Source organism: Magnolia sinica, chromosome 4 (assembly GCF_029962835.1).
Source record: "Magnolia sinica isolate HGM2019 chromosome 4, MsV1, whole genome shotgun sequence".
NCBI classification, from domain to species: Eukaryota; Viridiplantae; Streptophyta; class Magnoliopsida; order Magnoliales; family Magnoliaceae; genus Magnolia; species Magnolia sinica.
The window spans coordinates 66,164,107-66,180,571 of record NC_080576.1 but is presented as its reverse complement, the minus strand read 5'-3'; the positions used below and the strand labels follow the sequence as shown (position 1 = coordinate 66,180,571).

At 40.9% G+C, this 16,465-nt stretch overlaps 1 protein-coding gene across 1 annotated transcript; it reads right to left on the bottom strand.

Annotated features, from left to right (window-relative positions):
- Positions 1-752: 752 nt before the first annotated feature.
- On the bottom strand, positions 753-12,590 carry LOC131243181 (protein ALTERED PHOSPHATE STARVATION RESPONSE 1-like). The gene is made up of 4 exons (XM_058242330.1): positions 11,470-12,590; positions 8,698-8,918; positions 2,596-2,819; positions 753-1,953 (listed from the first exon to the last, which is right to left on the bottom strand). Exons 1-4 carry the CDS (start codon positions 12,446-12,448, stop codon positions 1,104-1,106), a joined length of 2,274 nt encoding a protein of 757 aa, XP_058098313.1. The 5' UTR covers positions 12,449-12,590; the 3' UTR covers positions 753-1,103.
- Between the last annotated feature and the right edge of the window lie 3,875 nt (positions 12,591-16,465).

Here is a 16,465-nt window from a genome sequence, read left to right as displayed (position 1 = left end):
ATAATGTTTTCCCTCAAAGGTTGTGCAACTTATCCACAACCACAACTCGTGCAAGTTCTTAGTCCAGTTCAAGTCAAGCCTTACCCAACTACAAATCTAAGGGTGGGTTGAGGCTAAGTGGTTTGGGTCAGACCTTAGGTAATGGTTCGAGCCCCCATTGAACCTGATTTTTTTTATCGTCCCGACATAATTTCTGGAACCATTTCATGATTATGTTTGGGTCTACCATTTTAGGACCTGATTAAAATCAGGTTGGTTTGGGCCCAACTAATTTTGTTTCTAATACTAGATTTAATTAATCTAGCAACACAATGAGGTTGGTAAGCCACATGCACGTAAGAGAGCATGATTACAACACATGTATCAAGGAGGCACAAGTTTGCATTCTAATCATCCAACTGGTGGTCCCAACCATGTAAATGCCCTTATCTGACAAAGTCCAAAGACCGGATGGGTACCTGGACCCAATCAGACCTAGGTCCTGGTCCTAAAGAAAAGATCATGACCCAAAAGGACCCACACCCAGCAAGTTAAGCCCTGGTGCACTAGGAACAAACTGAGCCCAACCAGCTGAAAGCTGGATTCACCTCTTTAAACTCTCATAACGTTAATCACCACAGCATCTCTTTCATCATTTCCAATTTACTACACAGACAATTTGCAATTCAGTTAAATTTATGCATCCAAACACACCCAAGGCGCTTTTGAAAAAACCCACAATCTAAATGTGGGGAGAGATGAAGAGTGGCTGCTTCTGAAAAGAACCCACAATCTAAATGATGGGAGACAAGAAGAGTATATTCCAGGTACATACATTTAAAGGAAACCACTACTTACAGCAGGGTTTGCCCACCTTTTACACGGCTTGTGGCTTTCTCACCATGGGAAGGTTCAAAATCAGGAAATAAGCTTTGCCAATCTGCAATAACACGGGAAGAAATAAATACAATCTACCAATAATACTAAACAATTGGCTGCTGGTGCCCCTGCAAAGCCTTCTACAAATGTCTCAGTGGGCCATACCATCAATCAGTTCTTCCTTCAACACCTAATAATATACACATTGGCTCCCTGGTCAAAGCTGCTCGACGCTACAGATCATCTTATCTGCTGTCTACTTCAACTTGACAACTCTCTATGCAAGATGGCTTCCCATCCTTCTCATCTGACAAGTTCGCTTTCTCATTAAACATCACAAGCTCATTATACATATTTAGCGAAGCCTTGGAGAATTCCGCAAGTGAACTGAAGACAGAGGTCAACCCTGTCTGAAACCCATTCAATGTGATCCGCTGCGTCTCCTGCATGCAATTATGATGCTTTACTTTCTCCAAGTCCAGCCTCGTCCTGAACATATCTAACAGATCCTTTCTCCCAGCCAAGTACTCCATCCTCTGTCGAACATCCGGTTCTGCTTTCAGTTCTGAAAGCTTGGACTCTAGAATCTTGTTCTCCACTCTCTGAAATGCCACTGCCCTCCTGTCAAGTTCTTTGGCCAAGCTGTCAACCTTCCTCTTCTGTTGCCGCTCTTCTCCTTGCTGAACCCATAAAGCCCTGACATCTTTACTGAAACTCTTCATGGCATACACAACTGATGTATCTGGCAACTTCCCGTGTGAGTTCAACCAGTCGTGACAGATTATTAGTAATGGAGGCGCTCCAACTTGATAGGGCAGAACTGTAGACCTGCCCCGAGAATAGAACTCGACTTCAGGGACAATGAATTTGGACAGCCACCCATCGAGAGCTTCAACATATGCTTTCTGCGCAGCCATGTAGCCAGTGAATCTTTCACGCCAGTTATGAAGTTCAGCCTCCAGCTGAAGAGTTGCATGGCGATGGGAGTCGCCGCAGAACCTCCCATATACGGTGCTTGTAAAAGACTTCACTTCAAACATGATATGATTCTGGGTTTCGTGTGATTCTAGCATTACCTTCCAGGTTTTCATGAGGCTGCAAAAAAAATGTATATTAATAAAAAAGGGAAAACCCAGGGTATGTAGGCCCTCTTGATCAAGATGTTTTAAAACCCTTTTTAAATTCTATTAATGTTGCATCTAAAATCAGTTCTCAATCATTCAAATCAAGGGTTAATATGGATTAGCAATTAGCATTTCCAAAACTTGGGTTGGGTGGTGTTTCTCTTTGGGGTATTGAAGACCCAGCCATCAGGATGGCAGATTGGAGTCTATAAAAGGGGATTTGACAAATCCATTGCAACACGCTTGCGAAAACACGAGAAAATCCTATGGTCTGGAAGAACATACCACCAAAGCTATTCTCAGTCTCACAACACTTCTTCCCTCATCCTTTGGATCCTGACCGACGGTCCAGATCTTCAACCTTTTCATCCAGATCCATGGCTTTCCTACTTGGTTGCAGAGTGTGACTCTTTTAGGAAAGTAAACCGTTACAACTTATGAGTTTTGGCTGAAACTAGCAAGTCACAGAGTGAATCTTCCCAAACATAATGTTTTGAGGGGTGGCTGAGTTCATTATCCCACGAAACTGACTCAACTTGGACAGGGAGACTTGGTTCTGTGAGTACTAAATCCTTGCTTAGATCATCTCTGAAAGAGCATATGTAATGCTTACCCTCTTAGTAGCTCAATAAGCTGTGGCTGCAATTCTTCATCTGTCAGTTTCTGAATTCTTTTGGATATTGACTCTGCTGTCCGAATAGAGACCCATATTCTTGTATATAGATCTTTCACTGCAGCCCTTGTTTTGTCTCCAGTACATGGGTCATCTCCCCGGGCCTCCTGGTTTCTAAGCTGTGTGAATTTCCGCTCATAAGTTCGCCGTGTGCTATCTCCCACCTAGAAGGTAAGGAGAAATCATTTAAAGGGATTGGAAACTAGTGGACATCAAAACTTGCTTGAACAGTGATTGGCGAAAAACAAGAAGGATTTCAAGAAATCAAAAGTGGAATCTCCATGACTTTGATCAATTAAAAAATTCACTTCTCAATGAATTGTTGAAAGTCATATATATATATATATATATATATATATATATATATATATATATAAGAAAATCATCCATAAGCATAATCAAATGAACATGAAAAAGGTTTTGAAAACCTTCATAAACATGTAAGGTACGGCACCTTTCAAACTCATCAAATAATAGAGACGGCCACCCTCTATCTATGGGGATAGCACTGATGAATAAAATCACTGATGCTCTTGTAGACCAAAATTTCCAAATATAAACAAGTCAACAGAATTAATATGGAGAACTAAAGGGTTACCATGCCTCCAAGTTACCATACATGGATGAGATTAGAACCATTCAATCAGTAAGGTCCAACAGTGGTCTCTTGCCAAAAATGAAAATGTTCGCCATCCATATCCACCAGTAAATACATTTGACCCATTTGGAGGCACACAAAAAACATTAGAAATGATGATTTACCAGAAAATTAACTTTGGAGAACAAGGAAGCTGATCAGTGCCTCTAGAAGCACAGGGGGTACTGTGCCTCCATGTTAGCATACATCATACATTGGAGGGGTGACATAAAATCATTAGGAATGATGATTACCTGAAATAAATTCCCCCCCTCCCTATCTGTGGGCATCCATGCCTGTTTATGTTTTTATCCTCTCTTCTCCTGTGTTTTCCAGCAACAATTGCAAGCAAGAAATAGAGAAGAAAAGTTACAGACTAATTATTGCATTCTTGTCGATTTTGAAACGTATTTTTATTTCTATCTTTCTCTCTGTGGGTTCGTTTTCAATTCTGCCATCTAATCCAAAGAAAAGGCATGATTAAGGCCGTAGATTAATATTATCTTCTTTATTTGATTTAAGGGTTATGTTTATTTATGAACAGCCACTGGATAAATGAGTTGGATATTTTGAGCATTAGAGAAATTGGTTTGGATTTTTTTTATGTTTTATTTTTTATTTATTTTTATTTTTTTTTGAGGAATCCTCAGGCCAGAAGGTTGTTCCATTTCCTATTGAGTGAACTTTCACTCTTTTCCAACACGGGTAAAATCCATCAATCACTTCAACAGGTTTCAATCACAGCAGGATACATAGAACAATGTAGTTGTTTTAACATGATATCAGAGCCTAAGTGCTTCTAGCGTTTCTTCTTCTTCTTCTTATTCTTCTCCTCTTCTCCTCCCCCCCCCCAGAAATCTTCAATTCTTCATCTATTTTTAAGATTTTTCTGAAGGACTTGCTGATTTATGTGTTGCCTTTGCTAGGGTTACTGGATTTTTTCTGTTGAAGTAGATTTTTGTATTGCTTTGGCTAGGGTTTGCTGAATTTTCCTATTGAAACAGATTTTTATGTTACCTTGGCTAGGATTTGCTAGATTTTCTGTTGAAGTAAATTTTTGTATTGCCTCAGATAGGGTTTGCTGATTTTTTTTATTAGAGCATATTTTGTAGTATTTTTTGTGTTTCCCTTCTTAATCCTCGATGGTTCTCCTTGTTTCTTCCTTTTTCTTTTTCTTCTTACTTTCCTTCTTTCCTCTTCTTCTTCTTCCTCTCTATGAGTTTGGTTCTTCTAATCTTTCTCAACAAGTGGTGTTTTCTTTCATTCCCTTCCTAATGTGTGTGTGTGTGTGTGTGTGTGTGTGTGTGTGTGTATTCTTTCTTTCTTTCCCATTTCCTTCCCCATACAACTACTTATTAACCCTTTTCCCTTCACCCTTCTTTTTTCTGTTTTGAGAGTCGTGAAGCTTTTTCCTCACTGGCTTGTTGTGATTCGTGAGAAGGGTAGCTTGCGGCTAGAATTTCTAGGGTTTTAAATTATGTATTGTTGAATTTGAAGCTCCTTTGTAGATCGGCTGAAAGTTTTGGTGATCCGCTTCATGTGTTGCTGGATTTGAAATGTCTTTGATGTGTGGTTAAAGCCCTTGCCAATTTTTCCGTTGTCTGGTTAGAGATATATGACTGGATTGCTTCTTGCCGTGGACGTATGCTTGCCTCTTCTCCATGTCCTCCTTTGACGACTTAATAGCTTCTTCGTTTTAGGCTTTCCTTGCCAAGATGTGTGATGTGACCAGTATTTATTCAGGATAGTTGACCCATCTCATCTATGTACAACGTATTTGGCCCGGACTTGTTCATGCACCAGACAATTGGTTCAAGATTGTTTGGACTGGGGTGATTGTTCTAGCCTTAGCTCAGACTTATGATTATACATGCTTGTTTACTCTAAGCAGTTGGCTCATAGCCGTTATTTATATTAGAAAGTTGGTCCATTCTTATTTGTTCCTAATAGTTGTCCGGACTTATGATTGTGTTAGGTGGTTGGCCAACCTTGGTTGAGCTGAACAGTTGATCCGGACTCATTTATATTGGACAGTTGGTCCATTCTTATTTGTTCCAAATAGTTGTTCGAACTTATGATTGTGTTGGGTAATTGGCCCAGCCTTGATTGAGTTGGATAATTGATCCAGACTTGTTTGTATCGAAGGATTGTTCTGATGGCACACATAAGTGAAATTGCAGGAGTGTCTATTTGCCTAAAGGTATTGATGGTCTCATCACCTCCACTTCTCATCCACTCATCCGCCTCTCGTCACAGCCAATGCTACTCATCTCCACAACAACGTTACTTTTTCGTTTTCTGTTTTTATGAAATCTTTTGTGTGCCTCTCCAAACTCAAGTTCCTCTTTTTAGAGCACTTTGAGTTTAAGGGGGGTGTTAAAGAAGAATTTCTTTCTTTTTCATGTTTGATTATGTTAGAAGAATTTCTTTCTTTCTTGGGTTTGATTATGTTAGCCCTTGTTCCAAGTTGAGCTTCATTAGAATGCTCCAACTTGAGGGGGAGTGTTGCAAGGTTGATAGTTGAATACGGCCCATTGGGCCCAAGTCTTTGTAATAAGGCTTATAGGTCCCATTCACGTTTTTACTATTATACGTAAGTGTAGAGGGTTGGGGTTTCAACACACCCTAAGAATCTCATGTTCTTGTAGTCTCTCCTCTCTCTCTCACATACACACATTCTTTCCCTCTTCCATCTTTCTTCTCTTTCTTTCTTCTTATTCTCATCATAGCTTCAAATAGGCCCTCAAGATTAGCACAATGTAGCCGTTTAACAGTTTTCAAGTCCAGGGAGGGCATTGCCTTCTATCTAGGGGAAAGGAGTAAGAACTGGTTTGGGAGGACATTTCAATTGGTGAAGGGTGCTTTGTACCGAGTACCCGAAGATAGCTAGATTACGTTTGAAAGAGAATCTTCTTGTCACTCCATGTTTTTCATGATCTAGTGAAGATGTGGTTTGGTCACCATCACCTGTGTCGAAGGAACTTGTCTAATGAGCAAGTGAGGAGCACACTTTCTTTCTTCTTTTTTTTAACACATGCACCAGCCACACGCCGTAGTGGGATTTCACCACCTATGGGTTTCGAACCCAAGACCTCGTGTTGAAACTCCTCAAAGCCTACCACTCGGGCAAGGAGCACCCTTAGCTATTGGTGCATCTTCTTAATCATTTCCAATCTCTAGGTGATAACGATGCTCTGGTGTGGGAAGAGGAAGCATCGGGTAGGTTCCCAGTTCAGTCCTATTGGCTTATTATTGGATCTCCCTCACAGAATTGGTGTGTTCATACTTCTCAAGTTTGGCACTATAGCATCCCTCCTAAGGTAGTAGCCTACGCTTGGTTGGTGGGTAGGAAAAAGGTGCTCACTATAGATAATATACAAAAGAGGGAAATGGTAATCCCCAACATCTATGCATTGTGCATGCTTGATGTGGAATCAATACATCTTTTCATTTATTGCCCTTTTGCTAAAGGGGTGTGGGTGTACTCCTTGAAGCCTTCCATATGTCATGGGTGATGTTAGGTTCTATCGAAAGTCTTCTCCTAGCGTGGCATGAGGGAGGGGTCAGGAAAAGGAGAAGGATGCTTTAGAGGCTTGCACTTTTGGATGATTTTTGGGTTCTGTGGGGTAGAGGAATAATCAGTGTTTCAGAGGGGCAATGTTGGAAGTCTTTTGTAGGGCTAAGTTTGATGGTTTGGGTTGGGTTTCATGTACTAAGGCCCTTCCTAGGTCTTCTTTGTCCTCATCAGCTTCGCCCTTGTAGTTGTATTTTGTCTCAGAGTTTCTCTTTAGCTATTTTTAATAAAATCTATCATCTTCCAAAAAAAAAGAGCCACACCATGATGTGTTGATGACATCCACTGGACCACCATGACCATCATGCATGCCTCCCCTAGTTTGGCCATGGGCCCAAATAGCAGGACAATCCATGACCCAGGTGGGCCACACAAGCAAGAACAATTGGGAGGCACACCCACCCTTGGGTTTTTACCCCACTAAAGTCTGCAAATGGACTAATTTTTTAGGTGTGCCAGTGTTTGGGACCAATGCTTCATCTCAATGAATTGGATGGCAAGGAAACAACATGGCGGGCCCTCTATGTGAATCAAGGGTGGGGGTGTACTCTCAATTGTCCTGCTGGGGTGGCGCACCTTATGAAAATCTTACTTTTGAACACACCTTGCACTTTACTTGTGAAACTGGAATACAGGTAGACTAGAAACTGCACCAAATGCAGTTTGATCTATTCTAGACCTTTACCATCACTGAGAAGGTTCAAACTGAAGGCCATTCAACAGATGGTCAGAAACACACAATAAATGAAAATTATGGCATATGCCCTATCTAAGAGTTGGTAGAGAGAGAGAGAGAGAGAGAGAGAGAGAGAGAGTAACATGCGGAGGCCTTGAAGAACGCTCCTGTCCCCCTGCAGTTTTTTTACTTACCATAAATACCATGGTTCGAGCACCCATGAGGTGGAGATTCCAGAACATGAGAGACCATACTACCATGTTTGGAGCACCAATGAATAGAGACTGACATACGAGAGGCGACATTTAGGTAGCAACCACACAGTTGCACAATTAATCCCTGCGTAAAAGGTAGATGAACTTACCCAAAAGCAGATGCCGTGTCCAGTGCAACTTGACCCAACCCTATTAATAATCCCTCAAACATCCAAAAAATTCTAATATGTGTGTGCGTGTGCGCGTGCGCACACACACACACACACACACACACCAAGTTCTCCATAGGAAGCACAGGAACTAACATACAACAAGAGATTTCAACCTCTCAAAGGCTCTGCCGCTGAACTTAGGGGGTCATTTTACTGTGATTTTTTATTTTTATTTATTTTATTTATTTATTTTTTTTAAAAAGTCAAGATAAAGTAAGCTTCTCTTGTACAACACTTAATTCAATCAGACTGCATGTGTTAGGAAACATTTGTGTAATGTCATGAGAAAGACAAGTTTTGTGTAAGAGGTCCGATGTTTGCGCAGTGGTAAACCAATGAACATAGTACCTTTATTCATGATTGCCCATGCATATGTGAAAAAGTACCATAGAAAATTGTAGATGCGCAAAGTTATAATGAGGATTTTGTATTTCATCTATGCAGTTGGCCATGATTTGAAGGAACATCCTATCATGGAGATTGAGGTTGAATATATCTCAACTCCCGTCATATTTGTGTCTTTGATTTTCAATTTTTGAGATGAAAACATGAGGCCATGAAAAGTTGTATGCTGTTGTTTTTAAGATGAAAACAGAAGGACTTGAACCCACTTCAGATAACACTCAGAGAGTCAGTAGGCACTAGTTTCCAGATCTGGGAAATGACTTGCCGGCAAGGTCAAACTGTACAGTTGGTTATGCATCAAGATGGTAATGGAAAGAAGCTACCTTCACTTCATCATAAAGCTTCTTCTCCCAAGCGTATAGCCTTCCAAGTGTGAGAGAATGACTCCCGGATTCCATTCCACCATAGTCTTCAAAAAGGTCATTCTTATATTCTGTCCATGTACTGTCTTTGGAGCTGGAAGCGAGATAACTTTTATAGGATGAAGATTGAGAGGAAGTAGACCGATGCCACGTGATAGTGTGAATGAGTTTCGATGAATTCTCTGCATTGGAAACCGGATACATCAGATATCTTTTGGTTTTTCATATCGACAGCAATGCAGACTGCCTCTTACTGTGCATTTATATGCAGCAAGCACCAAGACAAGTTTATACCAGTAGTGTATATAGGGAAGGAAGAATCCCAAAAGGAAATGAAGTTACCAAAAGAAAACCAGCAGTGGTTTCTCTGAAAACACAAATGGCGTGGGAGGGACTTCATATGACTTTGTTAAAAACCACAAATAGGCTTTTATGGTGATTTAAAACCTAATAAAGCAATCAGCAGAGCGATAAGTACACTAGATTCTTCCACGAGACTTTCTCTGATGAAGAATAGCATTTGGGTCAGTGTTCTGCAATGCATGTACTTAATGAGAGAAACTAATTAGAATTTATTAGTGAAAACAGTCACAAAACCTCACCCATCACTGAATTATTTGGAGAAACTGCTAACAACAACATCAAAAGACTCAGTAAAACAGTCATCAGGTGAAATGTTCCAAAAAAAATAAAAAGTCATTGGGTGACCATCACAACAAACCCAAGTTACCTATATTTGGCAGACACCATAAGTCAGCAAACAGTAAGGACTGAAACACTAGGCCCACAACATTCTAACTTCTCCTCCATTGAGGAACTTCAAACAAGAAGAAAGAAAGAAAGAATCTTTAATCATAAAAATCTTTAATTATAGGAGATGACTGTAATCAACATACGTAATAGAATAATAGATAATGATTGATTGTAATCAACCTACGTAATAGTCTATTACATTGCACCTGTGGGAGTTTTATGCTTTTATTGTCGTTCCGGATATGTTAAATTAATGCACTTGTGTTGGATACATGTATATGTTCCAATACATGCACTTTATGAAATACATGTATGTGTTCCAATACATATACTTTTTGGAATACATGTATTTGTTCCAATACATGCATGAGAAGAATGCTGAGGGTTTTGAACATACATGTATTCATGCTTAGAAATTTGTGAAAAAGTGCATGTCTCTTAATTGAAGAGGCACATGTCTCTTAGTTTTTTGATGCACCTATTAAGTAGCTTTTATTTGTTGCTTAGGAAAGGTAAAAGGTTGCTTAGAAAAGGTAAAAGGTTGCTTAGAGATTAGAAATCTGAAATGGTTTATGTTAAAGGAGAATGTAACTAAGAGTCTATAAATATGTGTATGTAATTCATTTTCTAGTATTAAGAAGCAATACAACAAAAATCAGAATTCTCCTATTCTCTTCAAAGTTCTTTCTAAATAGAAGGCTATATTAGCCTATAGGATAAAGGAGGGGTGCATCTGGTTGGCAACCAGCGTCAAACCCGTGCCATAACTTTCATCATGATTCCGAAGAATAACACTTTAAGAGAGTGGAATGGCACAACAGGATTCATGCAAGCAACTCCAATTAATTCGTATATGGCTTAGATGATGATAATGATGATGATGGGAGGTGAAGCTTCTAAGGAAAGTCTCAAGTCAAACTGGTTGAACGTTCATGTCCACCCAACAGCTGGCTTCCGACCTTCCAAGTGCATGTGACATCCAACCCTTCTAACAGATTGGACTCACCATGAGGACTACCTAGTGAAAAAAACGGCCATATCTACTCATCAAGAGGGCCACACCATACAAAAATGCTAGCCATTGATAGATAGAAAAATACAAGATGGTCAAGTTGATGATGATTTTGGCACAAAGTAATCCTCATGGTGAGGGTAACCTATTAGACGGATTGGATGCTGCATGCACTTAACAGGTTGGAAGTTATCCACAGGATGGACTGTAACTCACCATCCAACCAGTTGGACTTGAGAACTTCTCCTAAGGAAAACTGTCTGCGCTAAATTAGGGTAGCCTTCCATGAAGCAAGACCAGGCATTGATTCGAGAAAGCATGCCCCTGCAAAAGGCCAAGAATAAATGAAAATTAAAAAAATAAAAATAAAAAAATTGACAGACCAAAAAGAGAGAAGGAAAAATAAGAAAAGCAAAGGGATGAAGGAAGACCACAGACCCAACTATCATCTCATCCAATCAAAATCATTGAAAATTGAATACAGCTAAACAATATCCATTTTTTTTTCCAGAGAAAGAAGAAGAAGGCATCAATGCTAAATTTCCCAAAAGCTATCATAGAAAATCAGTTACACAAAGAACAAATGAAACTGAAAGCATAATAATGACAAGGAGAGGACACAAAAAGAGCAACCTTTTCTTCATTCAAAGACAAGGAGAGGACACAAAAAGAGCCACCTTTTCTTCATCCAAAAACCAAAACATGCAGAAAAATAAATACTGGTACTGATACAGTTCTTCCATTAAAAAAAATATATTCATAGAAGGCATCAAGACAGGAAATAGATCTCTTGCACATCCCAAAAGCAAATAATCAAAATATCCAAAAAGAAACAAAGAACATCTTTCTTCCTCAAAATCCCCATTATCCACCATCATAAACATCAAAAAGAAGAAGAAAAAAATGACCCACCTTTAAAGTCCTCCCAACCAGAAAAGAGAAAAAAGAAAAAGGGAGGACCCACCCACCTCTGATTTCCTCCAAACCAGACTGAAGGTGAACTCTATTAGCCTCGAGCATTCTTGAAACATCCTTTCCCGAATTGTAAGCCCGAATGAAATGATCCTCGACATCCTTCAATGCCTCCATCAACTCCCTCTCTCTTGCTGGGGTCTCTATCACTGTCAAACCCTTCTGTTGTTGCTGCTCCATCCTCCCACTTACATTGCCACCACCACCATTGCCAGTCACCAACTTCACCACCTCGACCCCACTGTTATCCTCTTCAACACCCACCACCACCTTTCTCTCACTATCCTCCTCCTCTTCCAGCTCTGGAATTCCTTCCTCCTCTCTCACCACCCTCAAATCCTCATCAGAGCTCCTGTTCAATCCTCCCATCATCATCATTGATTCCGTAGCGGACTCCCCTCTCACCCCTTCAAATGGGTTGAAGAAATCCCACCCAAAGTCTCTCGCAGGTGACGGCATTGGCGGTGATGCCCTGTCCATGCCCATGCCCATGCCCCTACAAACATACCCACATCCCTTCTCTTCTTCTTCTTCCTCCTCCTCCTCCTCCACTTGTTCTTCTTCTTCTCTTTCTCTTTCCATTCCCTCAACGTCTGCCTCTTCTCCCTCTTCAGACAATGATGTAGAAAAGGAAGAAGTGTGAGATATGCTGACAGGTGGGTCTTGGGTTGAATCTGACGACTGAGGCGGTGGGAGCGAGTGCTTGGAGAAAGAGGGAGGAAGGGAGGTAGAAGAAGAGATTGGAGGGGGGAGTGTGATGAGGAAGGGGGAAGGGGAGGTGTGGCGGCCCACGAATAGATGGATAGCGGCCGCAACGGTATAGAGAGAGTGGATGTACTTGCAATGTGAGTCGGCGAGTGTGTAGCGGCGGTCAATGGCCAATTTCATGAGGCGTTTCCGCTCTCGGCAGAGGGAGACAACATCGTTGTCGTCATAGTCTTGGTCCAGTAGCTTTGAGGCAGAACAGCCACCCATTGTTGAGTTGGGTTCGGTTGTTTTGATGAAAATGGACCGCTGGTTTTGGAGATTATGCAGACTTTCAACAGAGATATTTGGTGGAAGAAGAGGAGGAAGAAGAAGAAGAAGAAGAGAGAGAGAGAGAGAGAGAGAGAGAGAGAGAGGATAGAAGTTGTGGGGAGTTTTTGCAGAGGTTTTGCAGAGGTTCTGGAGAGAGAGCGTGAGTGGGAGAAAGTGAAGGGGAGTCAAAGGTGGTAAAAAGCTCCTGAGAGAGGACAGAGATGTTTTGTTTTGCCTTGAGCAGTGCTATTCCTACTCTCGTGTGTGTACGCATTTTTGTGTGTAATACTTCCACACACGTATCCCAGCTAGGCATGTTACCTGGCCATTCCCTCAGATGGGACACCATTGCTATATTCCGTTTAGCCTCGAGATAATCGTCAACCGGGACCCAACCCGAACTCAAGAACACCCGACACAAACTTCAATTGGAGACCCGACCCGACCTTAACCCGAGACCAATTGGTTGGAGTTATCTCAACCCTAAGCCAATTTGAGGGAGTACTTTTGTCAACGGTTTTGATGTGTTCATGTTATTGAAGTAATAATGATATTATTAATAATGGGAAAGAGGTTATCTCGTCTCGGTTGTTGTGTGCCTTTTTGAAGTGGATTCAGTGGGCCTTTGTTTTTTTCCTTGTTTATTTGTTGGATTAGGAGGGATGCGACTTCCATACATTTCCGGCTTCAGGTGGGTTCACGTATCATAGGTGTAATGATCAGGATCGCTGATTGACTGGGCTACCCTTTTGGATCGTAATATGCCAAAAATGATCAGGACCGTCTATTTAGTTGGACGTGCACTGATGATCTAACCATTCCTTTTGCATGTTGCATGCTTATGAAATGACTATGATCTTCAATCTTTTTGAGTTTTCAGATATGGCCTATCCTTTTCATGTTCCACCGTAACTATACGATACTTGTGATTACCTTGACGAGGACATGCATATTAATTGTATACATTACGGCATTATGCATGGGTTGCCTTTCTCCTTACGGGCCTCAATTGATCCGGCTTGTCTGACCTTAAGACCCCAACCCTGACATCGGCCTAACACAGCATGTATAACCCCCGAGGCCCATTGCCACCCTTATTTGTCCTTACAATTTTCTTAAGGACAAATCTATATGTTGAGGTTTGGCTTCTGTCTTGCCATAGTTTTGATACATACTCAAATGAGTCATTGACTTGTACAAGTAAACTCAGACCCAAAAGATGGTAAATGGGTAATGTGACCGGACATGAAGAGCTGTAAATTTGACTTAAATATGGTGAGCCATTTAGGACTTGGGTGATACATCCAAGGCACAACATCATGCAACTTATTTTCATGTACAATGTCCTCCCCTTCTAAATGTCTACATGTGTTCATCCCTGTTGTCATCATTTCTCGAGGGAACCAATCCGAGCAAGTTATGTATGATATGGATGTATCCGTGTGGTGTGTTTGAAGACTGCAAGTTATGTATGATATGGATGGATCCGTGTGGTGTGTTTGAAGACTGCAGAGATATACAAAAAGGATTTGATGATAATATAGCTAGAGCGCATCAAACAATGCCACATTATTGTTTAAGTGGTCAACGAAAGTGTAATCGTGAAGAGGTAGTTACAAGACAAATGGCAAAATAATAAGTAAAGTAGGCCACGAAGTGTTGAGTGGTTATAGTAGCCATTAGAACGTGAGAAGAATCTAGATGGTTAATGTAAGGCTATAATCATTCTCCTTTCAATTATCAGTCAATTACATTCCTTAGTATAATCATTCTACTTTTTCTGCTAAGTAAATTACATATCTTAGTGTAATCATTTACTTTTTACCTATTGTTTTACATTGCATAGTGTAATCTGTAGCATTAATCGAGTAGCTGTTAATCTTAGCTGGAATTTGAGTCTACGCTCATACATTGGATTCAATTCTCCACTCAAAAAGGTGTTCCATAGCTCAATCGACTGTAAGAATTCTTTCTCATTTCTCTTTTATCTGCACTAAAAAGTCCTTTCGTATGGAAGGCAAAGGTGTAACCCATCATCAGAGGACGAACCCTACCTTCTGAATATCTCTTGGTCCTGTTTACACATTGAACGAGTGGCTGAATAGGTGACCGATCTCATCAGATCTCGGTCATATACTGCGTATCTGCCTATCTCGGTGCTTGGGGTCATAATTGTTTAGTTTGAATTGAGCCACAAATTCAATTATGGCACACACGCATCCAAGAGCCGAAAACCAAGCACCAACAACATTTACAGTGCATCTCTAAGGTTACTCTCCACTTGCACGCTACACCCCAGTCTTAAATAGTAACTTTTTTTAAGATAGAAGCCCCAGCGTAAGGTCATCCATCACTCACCTAGTAAAAATCCCCAAGTATCTCTCCCATAAAATCCTCCACCCCATAAAAATCTCCTCTCTCTCTCTCTCTCTCTCTCTCTCTCTCTCTCTCTCTCTCTCTCTCTCTCTCTCTCTCTCTCTCTCTCTCTCTCTCACACACACACACACACACACACACACACACACATTTTTACTCCTTGATTCTTTTCATCTTCACCCAACAAAATCAATACCATGTAAACTTCAACATGCTCAGAGTGATGTCGATCATGGTGCTCGATTTATTGGCCCATTTATACATCATTGGGCCCACCTGTTTAGTGTTATCAATCACATAAATACCACTATTTCTGGTGGCACTATGATTTTCACAGGTCAGATATTCAGATCGTGTGTGCTTTGCTAGATCTCTGGTGCAACCTACAATACCAAGTTCATGTTATATTTAATGGTTGTTTTTCTACATCGAATCATTCCATTTGATCTCTGATATGCACCAAAGGCCTGTAATCCACTGACATTTTAACATTTTTCATCTGTTGCAGCGCCTTCTGATTTGTTGTTGTAAATTTAATGTATCAAGAAATCAGATCCCGCCATGCTTAGATTTGAAACCGCACATCTCAAATTTGATGCACATCCAAGATTGCTGCAACAGCTCATTCAAGATCTATCATTTCCACTCCATAGAGATTTGAGATCTATGGCCCATCTCTATTATACAATCCACTGTTCTTGTTGCCTCACTATGATTATAGTCCAGTCTGTTGAGATCTGCTTAGCGTGATTGGTTGCATCCTTCTTCATCTCTTTTGTCATTTGTTGAGATCGCAGCTCTGATAGTATTCAGATCTACCCATAGATCTGGACTTCTCCATCTCTCATTTGTTATTAGATCTGATCCACCAACTAATGAAGGTGATAATCTTTTAATTGTTTCAATCATATGTTGATCATGATACATCATCCATTACATACACTTGTTCATCACTTATATGACTTAAGTTGGTACTCTGGTTACAAAAAATCTTGGCTGAATAGAGTGTCCAGGGCCATGTGATGCCCGTATCCTAGACCGTACCGTTCCATAGGCTTCCTAGTCCTCCCGGTGGAATTTTGATAGCCCGCGACCTATAATCGGTAGTTGCATGTGATCCTAAGTCGTGTCCCGTATATCAGAGTCGGCTCGATCCGAGACTTGTACCCTTGCAACCGCGTTGTCGCCGCAATTCCAACGCCCCATCTTACGCTCCAAGGTGATACCCAGGCCAGGAGATGTGGACCCGCATTCAGTTCGAGGAAAATGCCTCACATTTGTAATCCCGAGGGAATCTCTACAATACGTCACATCAATCCATCAATCAAGTACAAGCAACCCAACCCATCCCTCTCTTACATAACCTTATCTAAAGTCAACTCTCTCCCTTACACAAGTACACCCATCCATCACTCACCATCCCTCTCTCCCATCACTTCTCTTCCATCATCTTTCTCTCTCTCTCTCTCATTCTCTCTCTTCATTTTCAAGTAACCCCATGAGAGCAATCGTCCAAGCTCCATAGAGAGAGTTTGTGTGGCCCACTTCCTACCTCCCATCTCCACCATCCAAAGATCATCTCGATCGTTGAAATCATCC